This window comes from Paroedura picta, chromosome 6, assembly GCF_049243985.1.
Source record: "Paroedura picta isolate Pp20150507F chromosome 6, Ppicta_v3.0, whole genome shotgun sequence".
Classification (NCBI taxonomy): Eukaryota; Metazoa; Chordata; class Lepidosauria; order Squamata; family Gekkonidae; genus Paroedura; species Paroedura picta.
This window is the reverse complement of record NC_135374.1, coordinates 7,579,395-7,597,499: the sequence shown is the minus strand read 5'-3', so window position 1 is coordinate 7,597,499 and position 18,105 is coordinate 7,579,395. Positions and strand designations below refer to the sequence as shown.

The window sequence follows — 18,105 nt, the reverse complement described above, 5'->3', positions numbered from 1 at the left end:
AGCAGGAGCGCCGGGGTAACTCGTTTTAAGAGAAGCAAACAAAGGCAAAAATCAGCTACAGATGGTTTTGAGCTCTTGGACCCCTTCTGTTCCTTGACCTGTTTCTGTTAGGTGTGAAGTCGTGTCCGACCCATCGCGACCCCATGGACAATGATCCTCCAGGCCTTCCTGTCCTCCACCATTCCCCAGAGTCCATTTAAGTTTGCACCTACTGCTTCAGTGACTCCATCCAGCCACCTCATTCTCTGTCATCCCCTTCTTCTTTTGCCCTCGATCGCTCCCAGCATTAGGCTCTTCTCCAGGGAGTCCTTCCTTCTCATGAGGTGGCCAAAGTATTTGAGTTTCATCTTCAGGATCTGGCCTTCTAAGGAGCAGGCAGGGCTGATCTCCTCTAGGACTGCTTCAGTGACTCCATCCAGACACCTCATTCTCTGTCGTCCCCTTCTTCTTTTGCCCTCCATCGCTCCCAGCATTCGGCTCTTCTCCAGGGAGTCCTTCCTTCTCATGAGGTGGCCAAAGTATTTGAGTTTCATCTTCAGGATCTGGCCTTCTAAGGAGCAGGCAGGGCTGATCTCCTCTAGGACTGCTTCAGTGACTCCATCCAGCCACCTCATTCTCTGTCGTCCCCTTCTTCTTTTGCCCTCCATCGCTCCCAGCATTCGGCTCTTCTCCAGGGAGTCCTTCCTTCTCATGAGGTGGCCAAAGTATTTGAGTTTCATCTTCAGGATCTGGCCTTCTAAGGAGCAGGCAGGGCTGATCTCCTCTAGGACTGCTTCAGTGACTCCATCCAGCCACCTCATTCTCTGTCGTCCCCTTCTTCTTTTGCCCTCCATCGCTCCCAGCATTCGGCTCTTCTCCAGGGAGTCCTTCCTTCTCATGAGGTGGCCAAAGTATTTCAGTTCCTTGACCTACGTCTTGCAAATGGGGAAGGGTCATGAAGACTGAAGGACTGTAGCCCATCGGGAGACTGCGGATTTGCATGTAGGAGATCCCAGGTAAAACCCAGTGACAAGGATTTAAAGTGAAATGGGATAGACCTTCATATGGGTCCTTGGACAACCACAGCTCGTCACCGTTGCAGATATTTTCCTTACAGGTTTTGGTTTCTGGTATTGAGCACAAGATGGAGACAATGTTGTAGGCTCTGAGTTAGATTGGATGATCTGGATGAGGTGGTGTGTTGTTGTTAGTTGTGAAGTCATGTCCAACCCATCCGATCCATCATGATCCTCCAGGCCTTCCTGTCCTCTACCATTCCCCAGAGTCCATTTAAGCTCGCAGAGGAGGTGTAGGGACTTAAATTTGTGGATTATACCAAATTGGGAGTAGCAGCAAACACCCCAGAAGATAGAGTTCATCCCATCAAGGGTGCCCCTGGTAAGGAACACACCAGGAGGTTGGCCCCTAGCCATGTCCTCTCCTGGTTGGCTCGGTGATGCAGCTCCCATGGCATGGGCCTGGTTTTGGGGGGAATCAGAGAATCAGAGAATAATAGAGTTGGAAGTGGTCTCATAGGTCATCTAGTCCAACTTCCTGCACCCTTCCCTGCAGGTTTTGGCCAAGGGTCCCCTCCTCTGTGCTGTGTGGAACAATGTGCTGGGTAGAACAATGTCTGTGTTCTTAGACTGGAGACCCAAGAGGGCATCCAGCGCTGGGAGATCCAGACATGAGCCTATCAGGATACTGGAGGAGATTATTTGAAAAATGCACGAAATTTCCTGATCTAAATGTACAACACCCTCAATATTCCCTTTAGGATATTCTTCATATCTTCTTGATTCATCCACACTACAGACCTTGCAAATTCCAACAAACCTGCAGCTGCCTTCTATCAAATTAGACCCTTGGACCATCATAGCTGTTATTGTCCTCTCAGACTGGTAACAGCTTTCCAGGGTCTCTGGAAGAGGTCTTTCACATCCCCTATTTTCTGGTCCTTTTGACTGGAGAAGCTGGGGATTGAACTTGGGACCTTCTGCATGCCAAGCAGATTTGCTGTCCCTGAGCCATGGTCCTTCCTGTAAAACACACAACGCTGCCTTATACTGAATCAGGCCCTTGGTCCATCAAGATCGTTTCTAACTGAAGATGCTAGTTTGGGGCATTGTGCGTGCCAAGCAGAGCCTATTTCATGGAGCTGCATGTATTATCTGCTTGGTAATCAGGATTGTAGTAGGGGAGAAAAAATTCTGCTCTTCAGAGTGCAAATACACCTGAGAGTTGGTACACACAGCTAAGGAAAAGAGTATGCAAATATCACAAGCAGGTTGCATACCTGGCCCTATAATATTTGCTTTTCTAGTTAAATAATATAAAATTTCTTGCTCTCCTGGATAAAAGAGGGATTGGTTGTCATATGAGCGACATTTCACCTGCCGGGCAAACCCCTAGAAGTTCCCCATCGGCTTCTGTTCACTCGCAAGACCAGGGAACATGCCGGAATTTGATTCCCTGAACCTTGCTTGTCTCGTTGCCTTGGCCACCATGATTTTTGTTGGGGTGATGGGGAACGGCTTCATTGCCCTCACGAATGCCCTCACTTGGATCCAAAGCAAAACCATGTCCCCCTTGGAGATGATCCTGACAGCACTGAGTCTCTCCCGACTTGTATTTCTTGGGCTCCTGCTGTCCGTCCACTACTTGTACTTCCGTGACGTCAACGATCCCGACAGCTTACCTGACCTCCTCATTTTCTCCTGGGCGTTCTCCAACGCCATGATCCTCTGGACAGCGACGTGCCTCGCGCTCTTCTACTGCGTGAAACTGGTCAACTTCCCCAAGGCCTTCTTCATGAAAATGAAACTGTGTCTCTCCAGGATGGTCCCAATGTTGCTCCTGGGTTCCGGCTTGGTGTCCTTCGCCGTTTCTCTTCCTATCGTCTGCTTAGAAGGATGTATCCCCTGTTGTAACAAAACGAGGGTCATTCAGGGCAATAACAGCAACACAAAACCTCCCCATAGGCTACTTTCCGGTATGATATACATCGCGGGTAGTTTCCCGTCTTTTGTTATCGTCGTGGCTTCTTCGGTCCTGCTGATTTGCTCCCTCAATCACCACGCTCAGAAGATGCAACAGACAATGGGGGGCCTCAAGGACCACAGGATGGACATTCACATCAAAGCCATTAAGACCCTGCTCTCCTTTGCCGTCCTCTTCACTGCAAGCTTTGTAGCTGTGGTCTCGCTGGCTGCCTTCTCAAGCCCTTGGATTGTCATCACATCAAATATGGCGCTCGCTTTGTACAACTCGGGACACTCGTTGATGCTGATCGCCATGAATCCGAAGCTGAAGCAACCGTTAATCAGGGGTCTGCAGGGTACCTTAGGCTGGGCCCTGAGGAGCAGAGCATCTTCCTGTACTAAGACTGTAGTAGGAAATTGCACCTATTAGAGAATATACTAATCCGCTTGAGGAACAGCATTACTCTTGTTGTCCCTGCTTTTGAGGGCATCGAAGGTTCTCCTGAGCAGAAATCTCCAAACGTGGCTCAAAAATTCCATTCTAGACCAAACTGGTTGAGTTTAGAGCAAGGGTAGTCAAACTGCGGCCCTCCAGATTTCCATGGACTACAATTCCCATTACCCCCTGCCAGCGTTCGCTGGCAGGGGCTCATGGGAATTGTAGTCCATGGACATCTGGAGGGCCAAAGTTTGACTACCCCTGGTTTAGAGATTCATGAAGCTAAGGATGAATGTCCATTTCCTATTTAATTTCTTCTAAGCATCACAAAGAGGCTGTGGTTCAGAAGGTCCCAGGTTCAATCCCCGGTATCTCCAGTAAGGCCCAGGTTATTGGTGATGTGAACTTCTGCCTGAGACCCTGAAGTGGCCAGTCAGACTGGACAATACTAGCCTTGATTGATCCGAGACTGATTTGTTGTAAATCAACTTCATGTGTATTCAGTTATGGTTTGGGCGTAATCTTCCTTTTTACCTGGCTTCGAAGCCTTCGTTTTCACTGTGTATGTATGCTGTGTGGTTTTGGTAGGCCATTGATACAGTATTTATATATACAGATTATGCGTAGAACATACATATAATGTGTGATGCTGATCTGACGGTGCAGAAATTCATTTTTTATGAGGAAAAAGAATTTACCTCAGAAATTTTAAAATTTACAGGAAGGGTCAACACGGACAAAAAGAACTACAAGGCTCAGTTTGTTTTAAGAACCTGGAAGCAGCCATGTTGGATCAGGCCAATGGCCCATTCTGTGTCTTGCAGTGGCCAAAACCCAGGGGCCATGAGGAGGTCTGCCAGAATAGGTTTTCAGAACATGTATCTAAATTTATAAGCCACATTTATTATATATTTATTTTACTCTTTTTTAAAACAAACTGTGCAGTTATTTAGGCCTCAAGCATAGGCCTGGTGGAAGAGCTCTGTTTTGCAGGCCCTGAGGAACGGCCCTGAGGGTGTTCCACCAGGCTAGGGCCAGGCCCAAAAGGCCTTGGTGGAGGCCAATTTTATTTCCTTGGGGCTGGGTATCCTAAGCAGATTTAGTTGGCTAGAATGTAACGTTCTTTGGGAGACATAATAGAACCATTCAGACCAGAACCAATTGGATGAAATTAATGCAAAAGAAATTCCGTCTAAACCTCCGGAAGACGTTCCTGACAGTTAGAGCGGTTCCTCAGTGGAACAGGCTTCCTCGGGAGGTGGTGGGTTCTCCATCTGTGGAGATTTTTAAGCAGAGGCTGGAGAGCCATCTGACGGAGGTGCCTTGTGAGGTGCCTTGCTGAGGTCCAGAGAGGCTACATACAAATTTCCAATAAAGAAACCGTTCAACCTGCAGTATTTGATTTCTGGTGTCTTATTCAGAACCATCACTGGTCATCAAGCAGGGACCATCACGCAAAGAACAGCTGGTTCCTCCAGAGGGCCAGCAACAGGGCACAGAGGCCGAGGCTTTCATAAGAACACAAAAAGAACCCTGCTGGATCAGACTAGTGGTCCATCTAGCCCAGCCTCCCGTCTCACCCAGGGGCCAGCCAGTTCCTCTGCAGGGCCAGCCACAGGGCAGGAAGGCACAGGCCTTCCCCTGAGAAGACCCTCAGAAGAGCCCTGCTGGGTCAGGCCAGGGAGGGTCCCTCCAGTCCAGCCTCCCGTCTCACCCAGGGGCCAGCCAGGTCCTCTGCAGGGCCAGCCACAGGGCAGAGAGGCCGAGGCCTTCCCCTAATAAGACCCTCAGAAGAGCCCTGCTGGGTCAGACCAGGGAGGGTCCCTCCAGTCCAGCCTCCTGTCTCACACAGGGGCCAGCCAGTTCCTCTGCAGGGCCAGCCACAGGGCAGGGAGGCCGAGACCTTCCCCTGAGAAGACCCTCAGAAGAGCCCTGATGGATGAGACCAGGGAGGGTCCCTCCAGTCCAGCCTCCTGTCTCACACAGGGGCCAGCCAGTTCCTCTGCAGGGCCAGCCACAGGGCAGAGAGGCCGAGGCCTTCCCCTGAGAAGACCCTCAGAAGAGCCCTGATGGATGAGACCAGGGAGGGTCCCTCCAGTCCAGCCTCCAGTCTCACACAGGGGCCAGCCAGTTCCTCTGCAGGGCCAGCCACAGGGCAGAGAGGCCGAGGCCTTCCCCTGAGAAGACCCTCAGAAGAGCCCTGCTGGGTCAGACCAGGGAGGGTCCCTCCAGTCCAGCCCCCCGTCTCACCCAGGGGCCAGCAAGTTCCTCTGCAGGGCCAGCCACAGGGCAGAGAGGCCGAGGCCTTCCCCTGAGAAGACCCTCAGAAGAGCCCTGCTGGGTCAGACCAGGGAGGGTCCCTCCAGTCCAGCCTCCCGTCTCACCCAGGGGCCAGCCAGTTCCTCTGCAGGGCCAGCCACAGGGCAGAGAGGCCAAGGCCTTCCCCTGATAAGACCCTCAGAAGAGCCCTGCTGGGTCAGACCAGGGAGGGTCCATCTAGTCCAGCCTCCCGTCTCACCCAGGGGCCAGCCAGTTCCTCTGCAGGGCCAGCCACAGGGCAGAGAGGCCAAGGCCTTCCCCTGAGAAGACCCTCAGAAAAGCTCTGCTGGGTCAGGCCAGGGAGGGTCCCTCCAGTCCAGCCTCCCGTCTCCCCCAGGGGCCAGCCAGTTCCTCTGGAAGGTCAACAGCAGGGCACAGAGATCCAGGCCTTTCCCTGATGTTGCCTCCTGGATCTGGGATTCAGAGGCTCTAAATATGGTTGTTCCTTCAGTCTTCACGGTTAGCAGCTGTTGACCAACTTGTCCTCAGGAATCTATCTAATCCCCTTTTAAATTTGCTTATACCTATTGCTATATCCACTGGCAGCAAATTTCACATTTCACAGGGGGCTTCGGAGTAGATGTGTAGTTAGCGTATTTAGATCAGGAACTTCCTAATTTTTTTCAAATAATCTCCTCTTGTGCCTGGATTAGTTCATCTCATCTGGAGACTTCACGCTCTTTTGAGCACACTTGCTCCTTGTTTGCCTTCAGGTGACGAAACAGTCAGTTAGACTGCTAGGACTCTCTCTCTCTCCTCTCTCTTTACAGAGTTATCGCTCAATTATCAAAACAGCTATGGATTCTTTAATCCAGTGGTCCGCAACCTTTTCCAGGCTGCGGACCGGCTGTAGTAGGGAGGGCGACCGCCCGGCGGCACATGGCACAAACACGCATGCGTGGCCGCCGTGGCCCTGCAGAGACAGGGAGCCATGGCCCGGTGCCAGGGCCTTCGCGGCCCGGCGATTGCAGACCACCGCTTTAAGCAGCTGGTGCTCCGCATTCTTTCATATTTAAACTCTGATGACACATGCGTCCTGGTGGCAGACGGTGGCCCTCAGGTGCCTTCCATGACAGCGCACCAGAGTCCTCCTCTACTGTACTTTTCCACCCATCTGGTTTGGTGTGCACATTTCCCAATCTTGTAGTGCTTGGCTTCCTCGTGAATCTAGGATGCCTTCTCTGAGAAATGCTGATCCGGCTGAGAATATTGAATGAGTTTCTCAGCATTTGCAGTTTAGCAGACCAGATGCCCCAAACAGCTGTTTTGGAGGGACGAAACAGGACTTCTTTAATTTCAGCTCCTTACTTTTGACGACCCTCTCATCACTGTGAACTCTCACTGAAACTCTTATTCATTGCTTTCTGGTCAGGCCACCTGGCCAGGCAGCTTTCTATCTGGTGAGTACCAATCTCGGCTCTAGTTAGGTGAATTCCCTTTGCTTGTTTCTTGCAGAGGTTTTGCATGGCTTCTGTTCCCTGTATCTCAATTGAAAACCGTCTTCTGAGTACACTTGTGGAGGGGTGTGTGTGTGTGTGTGTGTAACTCACACAAGGAATAGATCGGATTTTCTCAACCAGGGTTTCACAAATGGGTGGGGGGTTAATTAATTACTCTGGTTTCTCTTCAGATCGCATAAAGCTTTCGCCTTTTAATTTTAATTTTTAATTTGTTAAAGATTTATTTGGGTGATGTGACCATACGTGGTCATGTTGACCCCCCCCCCAGCCAATGATGGGCCTGGAGGAGGTGGGAAGGGGAGGGGCCCTGGGTGGGTGTGTCCACAACTGGCCTTCCCAACCATATTTTGCAGGATCACAACACTTCTGAGGTTTCAAGAAACCTGTAGAATGTTTCAAGGGTTTCTCAACGGTAAAAAAACTTGAGAGAGGCTGATATAGATAGATGCCCTAGGCTTGCCAGCTTGGTGTAATGGTTAGGAGTGCGGACTTCTAATCCAGCAAGCTGGGTTCGATTCTGTGCTCCCCCACATGCAGCCAGCTGGGTGACCTTGGGCTCGCCCCGGCACTGATAAAACTGTTCTGACCGGGCAGTGATATCAGGGCTCTCTCAGCCTCACCCACCCCACAGGGTGTCTGTTGTGGGGAGAGGAAAGGGAAGGCGACTGTAAGCCCCTTTGAGCCTCCTTCGGGTAGAGAAAAGCAGCATTTAAGAACCAACTCTTCTTCTAGCCAATATCTTTGGTCCTCAGTAGCTAAGCAAGGTTGGCCCTGGCCACCATCTGGAGGAGAGACCACCAAGCAATTCCAAACATAGAGGCAGGCAACGGCAACCCACTTCTGAAGGTCCATTGCCTTGTAAACCCCACCAGAGGGTGGATGTAAGTCAGCTGTGACGCGATGCCACTCCTTGACCCCACTAATGTAAGGCACATGAGTGCTGGCAGAGTCTAAATATGCAGTAAAGCTGAGCACAAACAGTTTATTACAGAATGGAACATATAAGAAAGAGCAGAGCAAGATAGAAGCTTGTCTGTCTAGTCTAGCTGGGAGAGAGGATGGGAGGCAACTGTTCTCTGAAGCCAATCAGGAGGCAGGAAGGGAACAATTGGAACCTGGGGGAGGTCCCTAACCTTGCTCTGCTAGCCAGTTTGGTGCAGTGGTTAGGAGTGCAGACTTCTAATCTGGCATGCCGGGTTTGAGTCTGCGCTCACCCACATGCAACCAGCTGGGTGACCTTGGGCTCATCATGGCACTGATAAAACTGTTCTGACCGGGCAGTGATATCAGGGCTCTCTCAGCCTCACCTACCCCACAGGGTGTCTGTTGTGGGGAGAGGAATGGGAAGGCGACTGTAAGCTGCTTTGAGCCTCCTTTGGGTAGGGAAAAGCGGCATATAAGAACCAACTCTTCTTCTTCTTCTTCTAGCTGGCTGTTCCCTTTACTCCCACTGCAGGGTGTTCTAATCTTTCTGTATTTATGCAAAGCAGATCTTGCATGTTCCAACAATGAACGCATATATTACCGGCTTTGAGAGAAGGCCCCTAGTAGGTGTGTGCAAAAAGAGAGAGGTATTCTGGGGGTTTGGGTACATCGGACCTGAAAAATATCGATAATTCCTGATATTCCCAAATATTCAGGAAAGCTGAGTTTGTTCAGCTCCAGGGCATTTAAAGGGACCAAGATCCACTTAAAGGCCCACCAAACTGCTGATCCTGCAGCTTTGAAAGGAGGACCCTTTGAGGCATGTGGAAAAACAAAGTGTTTTAGGAGTTTGGGTATTTTGGACTTAGTTGGCCATGGTTGGTACTTGGATGGGAGACCTCCAAGGAAGTCCCGGGTCACACTGCCGAGGCAGGCAATGGCAAATCGACTGCATGTCTTTTGCCCTGACCTTGTTGGCTCAACCTAGCCTCACCTCATTAGATATCGGAAGTTAAGCAAGCTCAGCCTTGGTTAGTACTGGATGGGATGTTAGATCCATGGTGGATCTTGTGGGTCAGTGACTCAGACACTGCAGTGTTTTATTGGTGCCAGAACATGAAACAAGCTGTACCAAGACTGCACAAAAAACCCATCCAGAACAATCCCACTTATAATACACAGTTGACACAATAGACTCAGATGTGGCCACATGCCATTGGCCACTTTAGCACTGATTGGTTCTAGATGATTAGCCAGATTAGCACTGATTGATTTAAACTGATTGGTCAGTTACATGTCTGCTTGGATCCTGCCTTGGACCACATAGAATTATAGAGTTGAAAGGGGCCCTCCAAGGTCATCTAGTCCAACCCTCTACACCAGCGGTTCTCAATCTGGGGTCCACCACGGTGGCGGCGGCCTCGGCAACCCAAAGGGAGTTGCGGCCTGAGGAAGGTTGATAACCACTTCCCTACACAATGCAGGAACTCACAGCTACCTGGCCTTCCACAGTGCCCCCAGTTTCATGCCTCAAGCTCAGTCCTCGTCAGATCCAGGTAGACAACATGTGAAACCACCAAGAAAATCTGGGGTTGCTGTTCAGAGGAAAGCAATGGCAAACCACCTCTTTATCTCTTGCCTTGACCACCCCCTAGATGCGTTCACCAGGAGTGACTCAACAGCCTGTTGTTCATACATACATTCAGTATGTATAAAGCTGAATTCAAACTCCATAAAGGCCAGTGATGGGTGAATACAGCAGACGCTGAGCACGTGTCCCTTAAAGACATCCAGAAAGGAAGAGATCCTTACAAAGTGTAGGGTGTTAAAGGGGACAGAAGAGGTGCAGTGGAACATATGCTATGAATGTGATTTGGAAAGGGGGAGCGATGGTTCTCTTTATGCCAACTGTGCTTAATTAGTTAATTGATCACTAATTAATCAATCTTTAACGAATCACTCAATTAATGATTAACCAATTAAATGAATGTTCTAGTACTTTTTAATTTATCAATTAATTAGACGTTTATCTCCTGCTTTTTCCCTTAGCTCTAGGGCAGCTTAGAATAAATCAAAAATAAATGGAACTTTATTTTTGTAACCTGGGTGTAAACTGCACAGAGCTTTTATTCCAATCCCAGGTCGATTCAGTCCCTGCCGTCTACACAGAATGCAATTTCCGTTTTGATTTTGGGCGATTTAAATTTTCCTTCTGCAACAAGAAGGATTGATCCGGAGTGATCCTCCTACCTTTATTGTGCGATATCTTAACATGCTTTTAATGCTCAATATTTTAACAATCAAATTGAGAACGCAGGCTGTTTTGAATCTGGGCTATGCTCTTTGGTAGAGAACCCCTGATTGGCCAAAGCTGCTCATGTGAAAAGCTTGCCTTAAAGGAGAAGCCCCTAATTTCTCTCAACTTCTTTCGGTATTGGATTTTTTTTCTCCCTCTGCCTTCTTCAATCCTCTCCCCCCCCACTCAAAGAAAAGAAAGAGGTTTCCTGCTTGGCACCTCTCCCTCTCCCCCTTCAAGAAAAGAAAGAAAGCTTGGCTCCCCCTCCCCCTTCTGAACTACCCTAACTACGTGCAGAACACTTTTCTATTTAAATGGGGAGGGAGGGGAAGAGGAAGATCCAATTCAAAGTGATCTGAATTCAACAGGATTGACAATGGTATAAACAAGGTAAGTGCAGTCTCTGCCCTGGCCTTCCTATATACCTCAGGGCGAGTGACAATATGGCTAAAACAATCAGTTAAAACATAATCAGTCATCTTTTAATTTACCCCCAACTAACTAAACACAGAGGGCGGTTCATATGTTTTGGGAGTACATCTACCTTCAGCTTGCAGTAGCCAGGTCAGCATTTCCTGACGGTCTCTCTGGACCCCGATCTTTGGCCTGGTGGAACAGCTCCAGAATGGTTTAGGTCTCACAGGGCCCTGATCTTTTATTTTAAATACATAGGTACATTCTGTCCGCAAAGCAGCAAATATTTGTCCAGAGTGTTGGACTGGATGACACATTGACCTGATCCCACATGGCTTCTCTTATGTCCGGGGCAGTGCAGAAGAGCTGTTTTTTTTTTTTTTTTAATTCCACTTTAAACTAACCGAAGCGGCTTACAATCGCCTACCCTTCCTCTCCCCACAACAGGCGCATTATGAGATGGGTGGAGCTGAGAGAGCTCTGAGAGAACTGTGACAGGCCCATGGTCACGCAGCTGATGGCATGTGGAGTCAAACCCAGTTCTCCTGGTTAGAATTTGCCGCCCTTCGCTGCTCCTCCAAGCTGGCTCTTGGGCAATCTAAACAGCAGTATACAGTGGATGCTATCGCATAATCCCATCAAAAATAACAAGGATCATGGAGTCTCAAAAACCAACAGCAGGGAAATAACAGAGAGCAGGAAGAGACGAAGGTAACAGGAGATGGGTTTGAGCAAACGTGTGATGCAAATACGAAATCTTCACGAGAACGCATTCGGGATCAAAGCCAAAATAAAATAATGCCACGGGATTTGCATGTATTGAAACCACATCGAAATTAGACAGGTGGTGTGGATTTCGGGTGCTGTCCTGCTCTGAGCAAACAAGAATCTCAGGGGAGAAAACACAACTGTTTTCAACAGGGGATCGCAAAGACAGAAGGATGACGGAGACGTACAATGTGGCTCAAGGTCTCAAGGTTCAAGGTCTCATCTTCCAATGCTGCCAATTGGAAGGAACCGACAGTAGATACCTTGGCAGGTGTGGCCCCCTCTGATTGACTGTGGACGTTGTGGTAGGTAGACCCCCAAGACAGGAAATGGCAAATGTCGAGATGTCACTTTCCATCTCTGCAGAGTTTCAGACCATCACTGGAGCCCACAGCATCATGGGAATTGTAGTTCGCACATTTATTGTGGCTGTCACTGTGCGGACTGGATGTGAAGGCAAGTGTTGTCCCCCTGCTGCATGATCCTGGGGTACCCTTGTTCTTTCAGGGTTCAAGTTACCGCACTGCAGTCCAACCCTCCACTCAGAGATCTAACAGCTGAACGGTCCCCAAGTATCAGTGGTCTGATGGCGTCGGCTGGCACAGCTTGTCTTTGGTTTGCCGCTTCTCTAAGCATATTTTACTGTGCAAAGATCACCGATTTCACCCACTGCTATTTTCCGCTACTGAAGCTGAGATTCACATAGTCAATGCAAACTGAAGTTCCGTAAATCCATTTCAAATCTGCCCGGGGTGAGGGCAAATGGAACAAAATTCCATACTCTGAGAAAGACAAACATCTCTGTTCTAATCGAGCATCTCACGCATGCAGTTCTGAATATGGTCAAGGGTCTTGAAAGTTGTTTTTTTCGGGAGCTTCATGGTGTCTTTTGGCTGGGGATTGATAGAAGGTTCTAGAACAGCCTTTCTCAGCTTTTTTACCATTGAGAAACAATTGAAACATTCTTCAGATTTCGAGAAACCCTAGAAGTGGCACGATCATGCAGAATATGATTGGGAAGCAGTATAATTGCCCACTTAGGGCCTCTTCCCTTCTCACTCCTTCCAGCTCATCATTGGCCACTTTGGGAGGAGTGGGTTGATGTGACTATATATAGTTGTGTTGTTGTTTGACCCATCGCGACCCCACGGACAACGATCCTCCAGGCCTTCTTGTCCTCTATTCCTTGGAATCCATTTAAGTTTGCACCGATTGCTTCAGTGACTCCATCCAGCCACCTCATTCTCTGTCGTCCCCTTCTTCTTTTGCCCTCGATCGCTCCCAGCATTAGGCTCTTCTCCAGGGAGTCCTTCCTTCTCACGAGGTGGCCAAAGTATTGGAGTTTCATCTTCAGGATCTGGCCTTCTAAGGAGCAGTCAGGGCTGATCTCCTCTAGGACTGCTTCAGTGACTCCATCCAGCCACCTCATTCTCTGTCGTCCCCTTCTTCTTTTGCCCTCGATCGCTCCCAGCATTAGGCTCTTCTCCAGGGAGTCCTTCCTTCCTATATATATATATATATTCCTTCCTATATATATATTAGTTAACACCCACCCATTCAGGAAACATTTCCAGGGCCATGAAGAAACCACTGCTTGCTCTAGAACCAACAAAGTAAAACTGTAGGAGGAAAAATAGGACAGATGGAATACTTCCTCTCCATAGATGCGGGCTGTACAGGTGGCCGTACTACACGATGCAGAAGAACAGCCATACTGGATCAGACCCAGGGTCCATCTAGCTTAGCATCTTTTCCAAAAGAAATTAGCCACAGGGAAGGTGGGCTGGTAATAGTTTGGAACCATCAAATGCATTCATGTGCTAAACCTGAGAGAAATCATTCCACTAACATGGCCAATAGCCAGTGACAGACTGGCCTGCATACACTTGTCCAATATCCCCCTTTAGAATCAGTCTAAGCCAGATGACATCACCATAACTTGGGAAAGGGAGTTCCACAGTTCAGCTACTCACGTAATGAATCTAGGGTTGATGAAGGAGATTGGGAGGTGGAGTAATGGGATGCATCCATTAGTGATGTTGTGATGTCACTTCTGGAAATCTGGAAGTGATTCCTAGAGAGGACTGACATCCAGGGATTCCTATAGAAGACTGACATCCAGGGATTCCTGGATGTGATGTCAGTACTCTCTAGGAATTCCCCATAGAATATTCAGTGATCCCAAAGAGGTGTGGTGCCACTTTCTGGTTTCCCAGATTTCCCCTGGAAGTGAATTTTTTAAATATTATTTTTCTCCTTTCACTGCTTTGAGGAGTAACCAGAAATAGGACCTGCGGGCACCTGAGGACTAGCGACTGTCAATCATCAGCCAATAATTTCCCTTAGTTGAACCAGCATTTGGGCATTCTAAGCGAAAAAGAAAAGTTTCTATCTGCCCCACAGGCATCATTCATAATTTGGCACACTGCTGTCATGTCACTGCTCAGTTGTCTTTGTGCTGAACTAAAATGTCCCAGATGCTTCTGCCCAGGAAAAATAGTTTCAACCTTGTGATCATTTTGGGGAGATGTCACAAACCCAATTTGTCACAGGATGCGAGTGGATTTTGAAAATAAAATTTCTTTCCACCAGTCTTTTCAAATACTCTGTTTCTTCCAAGCCTAGGAACTGATACTGAAACCACCTCCCTTGGGAAGAGGCAGGGGGAAAGGAACCGTCGGCTTAATTTGTCACTGGTCTGAAAACTGCGCCCGTCTCGACAATTTGACAACCATGGCATAAAATCCATCCGGTGGACCTTCCACTCCCTTCTGTTTTTCTCATCCGCCTGACGATTATCGTTGCCTGTTAATTCACTGTTCCCCCCGGAAAAGGATCGAAGAGACAGCTCATCAAACCAAGTTAGTTTTACATGTCGGAATGACTGACGGCTGGCCTTCTAGGGAGGAGGAAGTCAGATGGTCATTAGCTAAGGTGCTGCTGGAAAGATGACTTCCCATCCTGTCCAAAGCGTCAGGAGTGTCTCATTAGAGAAGGATGGGAGACTGCTGAGGCAGCCCTCGGCCAAACGTCTCGGATCAAACAAGGTCAGCAGAAATGGAACTTTCCCCTGTCATAGAATCATAGAATCATAGAATCATAGAGTTGGAAGGGGCCATACAGGCCATCTAGTCCAACCCCCTGCTCAACGCAGGATTAGCCCTAAGCATCCTAAAGCATCCAAGAAAAGTGTGTATCCAACCTTTGCTTGAAGACTGCCAGTGAGGGGGAGCTCACCACCTCCTTAGGCAGCCTATTCCACTGCTGAACTAGAATCATAGAATCACAGAATCATAGAGTTGGAAGGGGCCATCCAGGCCATCTAGTCCAACCCCCTGCTCAACACAGGATCAGCCCAAAGCATCCTAAAGCATCCAAGGAAAGTGTGTATCCAACCTTTGCTTGAGGACTGAAAGTGAGGGGGAGCTCACCACCTCCTTAGGCAGCCTATTCCACTGCTGAACGACTCTGACTGTGAACATTTTTTTCCTGATATCTAGCCTATATCGTTCTACTTGAAGTTTAAACCCATTACTGCGTGTCCTCTCCTCTGCATCCAACGGGAACAGCATCCTGCCCTCCTCCAAGTGACAACCTTTCAAATACTTAAAGAGGGCTATCATGTCCCCTCTCAACCTCCTTTTCTCCAGGCTGAACATTCCCAAGTCCCTCAACCTATCTTCATAGGGCTTGGTCCCTTGGCCCCAGATCATCTTCGTCGCTCTCCTCTGTACCCTTTCAATTTTATCTACGTCTTTCTTGAAGTGAGGCCTCCAGAACTGCACACAGTACTCCAGGTGTGGTCTGACCAGTGCCGTATACAATGGGACTATGACATCTTGTGATTTTGATGTCACCGGGCTGTGGAATTTGCAGTCAAAGGCGGACAAATGCTTCCTGTAGGCAAAGGTACAGGAAACAGTGGCAGAAGTCCTAAACATGCCTCCCAGTCCTGGTCCTCTCAATTCCTCTGTGTACCCATCGAGTTGGCACGTTTCCTTATCTCCTGGCAGAGCTCTGATAGCAGCGCGGCTGTCCTCTCAACACGTCTCTCCAACGAATATAAAAACCAGCTGCCGAAGCTCATCTCGTCCTATGCCCAGTAAGGTCGTCGGACCACTGCCAGGAAAAAAAAAATTAAAAAATGACAACCCTTCCTTTTTGAAGGACACGTATCGACATTTGGCTATGCTGCTGCAAACCGGGCCTGACCGCCAGAAATATGTGAGCAACTCCATGGGAAGAGCGTAATCACCCGAGAGCCAAGAGTTTGTAGGAATAGTATATTGAAAAACATTTTACGGCTACAACAGTACAAGGTAGCAAGTCAAGTGAATGCAGTGCAACAGAGTGCCACGGATAAACCCTGCTTTGGGTAGTGGTTAGGAGTGCGGACCTCTAATATGATGAGCCGGATTTGATTCCCCACTCCCCCACATGCAGCCAGCTGGGTGACCTTGGGCTTGCCACAGTACTGATAAGGCTGTTCTGACCGAGTAGTAATAACAGGGATTTCCCAGCCTCACCTCCCTAACAGGGTGTCTGTTGTGGGGAGAGGGAAGGGAAGGCAAATGGAAGCCACTTTGAGACTGCTTTGGGTAGAGAAAAGCAGCATATAGAATCATAGAATTACAGAATCATAGAGTTGGAAGGGGCCATACAGGCCATCTAGTCCAACCCCCTGCTCAACGCAGGATTAGCCCAAAGCATCCTAAAGCATCCAAGAAAAGTGTGTATCCAACCTTTGCTTGAAGACTGCCAGTGAGGGGGAGCTCACCACCTCCTTAGGCAGCATTTTCCACTGTTGAACTACTCTGACTCTGAAATTTTTTTTCCTGATATCTAGCCTATATCGTTGTACTTGAAGTTTAAACCCATTACTGCGTGTCCTCTCCTCTGCAGCCAGCAGAAACAGCCTCCTGCCCTCCTCCAAGTGACAACCTTTCAAATACTTCAAGAGGGCTATCATGTCCCCTCTCAGCCTCCTTTTCTCCAGGCTGAACATTCCCAAGTCCCTCAACCTATCTTCATGGGGCTTGGTCCCTTGGCCCCAGATCATCCTCGTTGCTCTCCTCTGTACCCTTTAAATGTGGTCTGACCAGTGCTGTATACAGTGGTGCTATGACATCTTGTGATGAGATGTCATATAAGAACCAATTGTTGAAATTGACATGGACGATGCTCAGGATGTGGCTGCGCACGGTGATTTGAAGCACATACCAATGTTCCATTTCTACAAGAACCTTGGTATGTATGAAAATGAACCCTGAAGAATCCAGGAGTAGGCTTAGATGTACCTAAATAGCATGTACATGTTGACTATGCATGTTGTCCCTGTTCACATGCAAGGCAACTGCACGTATGAAAAGGACTGTGGCGAGCCTGAGAGAGCTACAAGCCCTGTGGGCCCTGTCGGCATTCCACAGGTCCTGCAAAATGGAGCTCTTCCGCCAGGTCTATGGTTGAGGCTGGGACAGTGGGGAAGATTTATGGGGCCGCCCCTCGTGTCAAGCTGCAATGCTGGTTATCTCGTCTCTCTTTCATCTTCCCATAGAGGTAAGGTGGGGTGGGGATGGGGTGTGTGTGTTCCGCCATGTTGTTGGTTTAGTGTATCTTATAGTTTTGTTTCCATTTTAAATGGGGTTTTAATGGGGCTTTTAACTTGATGTCTGTAACCCGCCATGAGCCAGCTAGGGAGTGGTGGGTAACCAATTAAATAGTAATAGTAATAGTAATAGTAATAGTAATAGTAATAGTAATAGTAATAGTAATAGTAATAGTAATAGTAATAGTAATAGTAATAGTAATAGTAAACAAGACTAGCCCTGGTTAGTACAGGAATGAAACCCACCAAACAAATCCAGGGTTACTATGCAGAGAAACAGGCCACTGCAAACTATCTCTGCATATTGTAAGTGTCCTGCATAGTGCAGGGGGTTTAACTAGATGACCCATGAGGTCCCTTCCAACTCTATGATTCTACGATTCTATATTTAGGCACTAAATTGGGTCTTTGGCACATGGTTAAGCATGCACTCGGCAATGATCCAGATGATCCAGGCGATCAAAGTCTGCCTGAATCTGGTTTTAATGCGCCAGCCAAGAGGAGGACCATAAGGCCCTTTGAGAAATGGCCAAATGTTGGACAGCAAAAGGAGAGGTTTGCCAGAAGTTCAGGAACTGTTTGTTTCCTCTCCATGTTTTTTTTTTTATAAGAGCGAGGGATTGGTTTGATTACTCAATGGATGAGAGAATTCTGGCCCTATAACATAGGCTTTTGCTCTTTGAGGAATAGCTGATGACATGATGTGCAGATTTATCTCAGGGGCAGGTCGGGGAGTTTGAAATCGGCCCAGGAGGAAGCCGAATCAAACAGCCGGCCATCAGCCTGGTGGAGAATTTGGCTGTTTGCTTCTGGACCTTCAGGGCAATGTTTCACGGAGAACTTTCCCAGTGAGTTAGAAGGCCAGCCTTCCCGAGGTGGACACACAGACGCATTAAGTTGCCTTATACCGAATCTGATCT

At 48.5% G+C, this 18,105-nt stretch overlaps 2 protein-coding genes across 2 annotated transcripts in view; both read left to right on the top strand.

The window, feature by feature from the left end:
• TENM4 (teneurin transmembrane protein 4) overlaps positions 1-18,105 on the top strand; it is a 1,513,397-nt gene that overhangs the window by 83,265 nt on the left and 1,412,027 nt on the right. The gene's annotated exons all lie outside the window — the stretch shown is intronic.
• On the top strand, positions 2,434-6,571 carry LOC143840548 (taste receptor type 2 member 4-like). The gene is made up of 2 exons (XM_077344160.1): positions 2,434-3,316; positions 6,489-6,571. The coding sequence occupies exons 1-2, from the start codon at positions 2,434-2,436 to the stop codon at positions 6,569-6,571; spliced, it is 966 nt and encodes a 321-aa protein (XP_077200275.1).

Bases quoted from the DNA above. Each gene is read 5' to 3' on its own strand.
- LOC143840548 (XM_077344160.1), top strand. From the start codon at position 2,434: ATGCCGGAATTTGATTCCCTGAACCTTGCTTGTCTCGTTGCCTTGGCC. The intron at 3,317-6,488 runs GTACCTTAGGCT...CTCTCTTTACAG, and splicing joins GTTAATCAGGGGTCTGCAGG to AGTTATCGCTCAATTATCAA.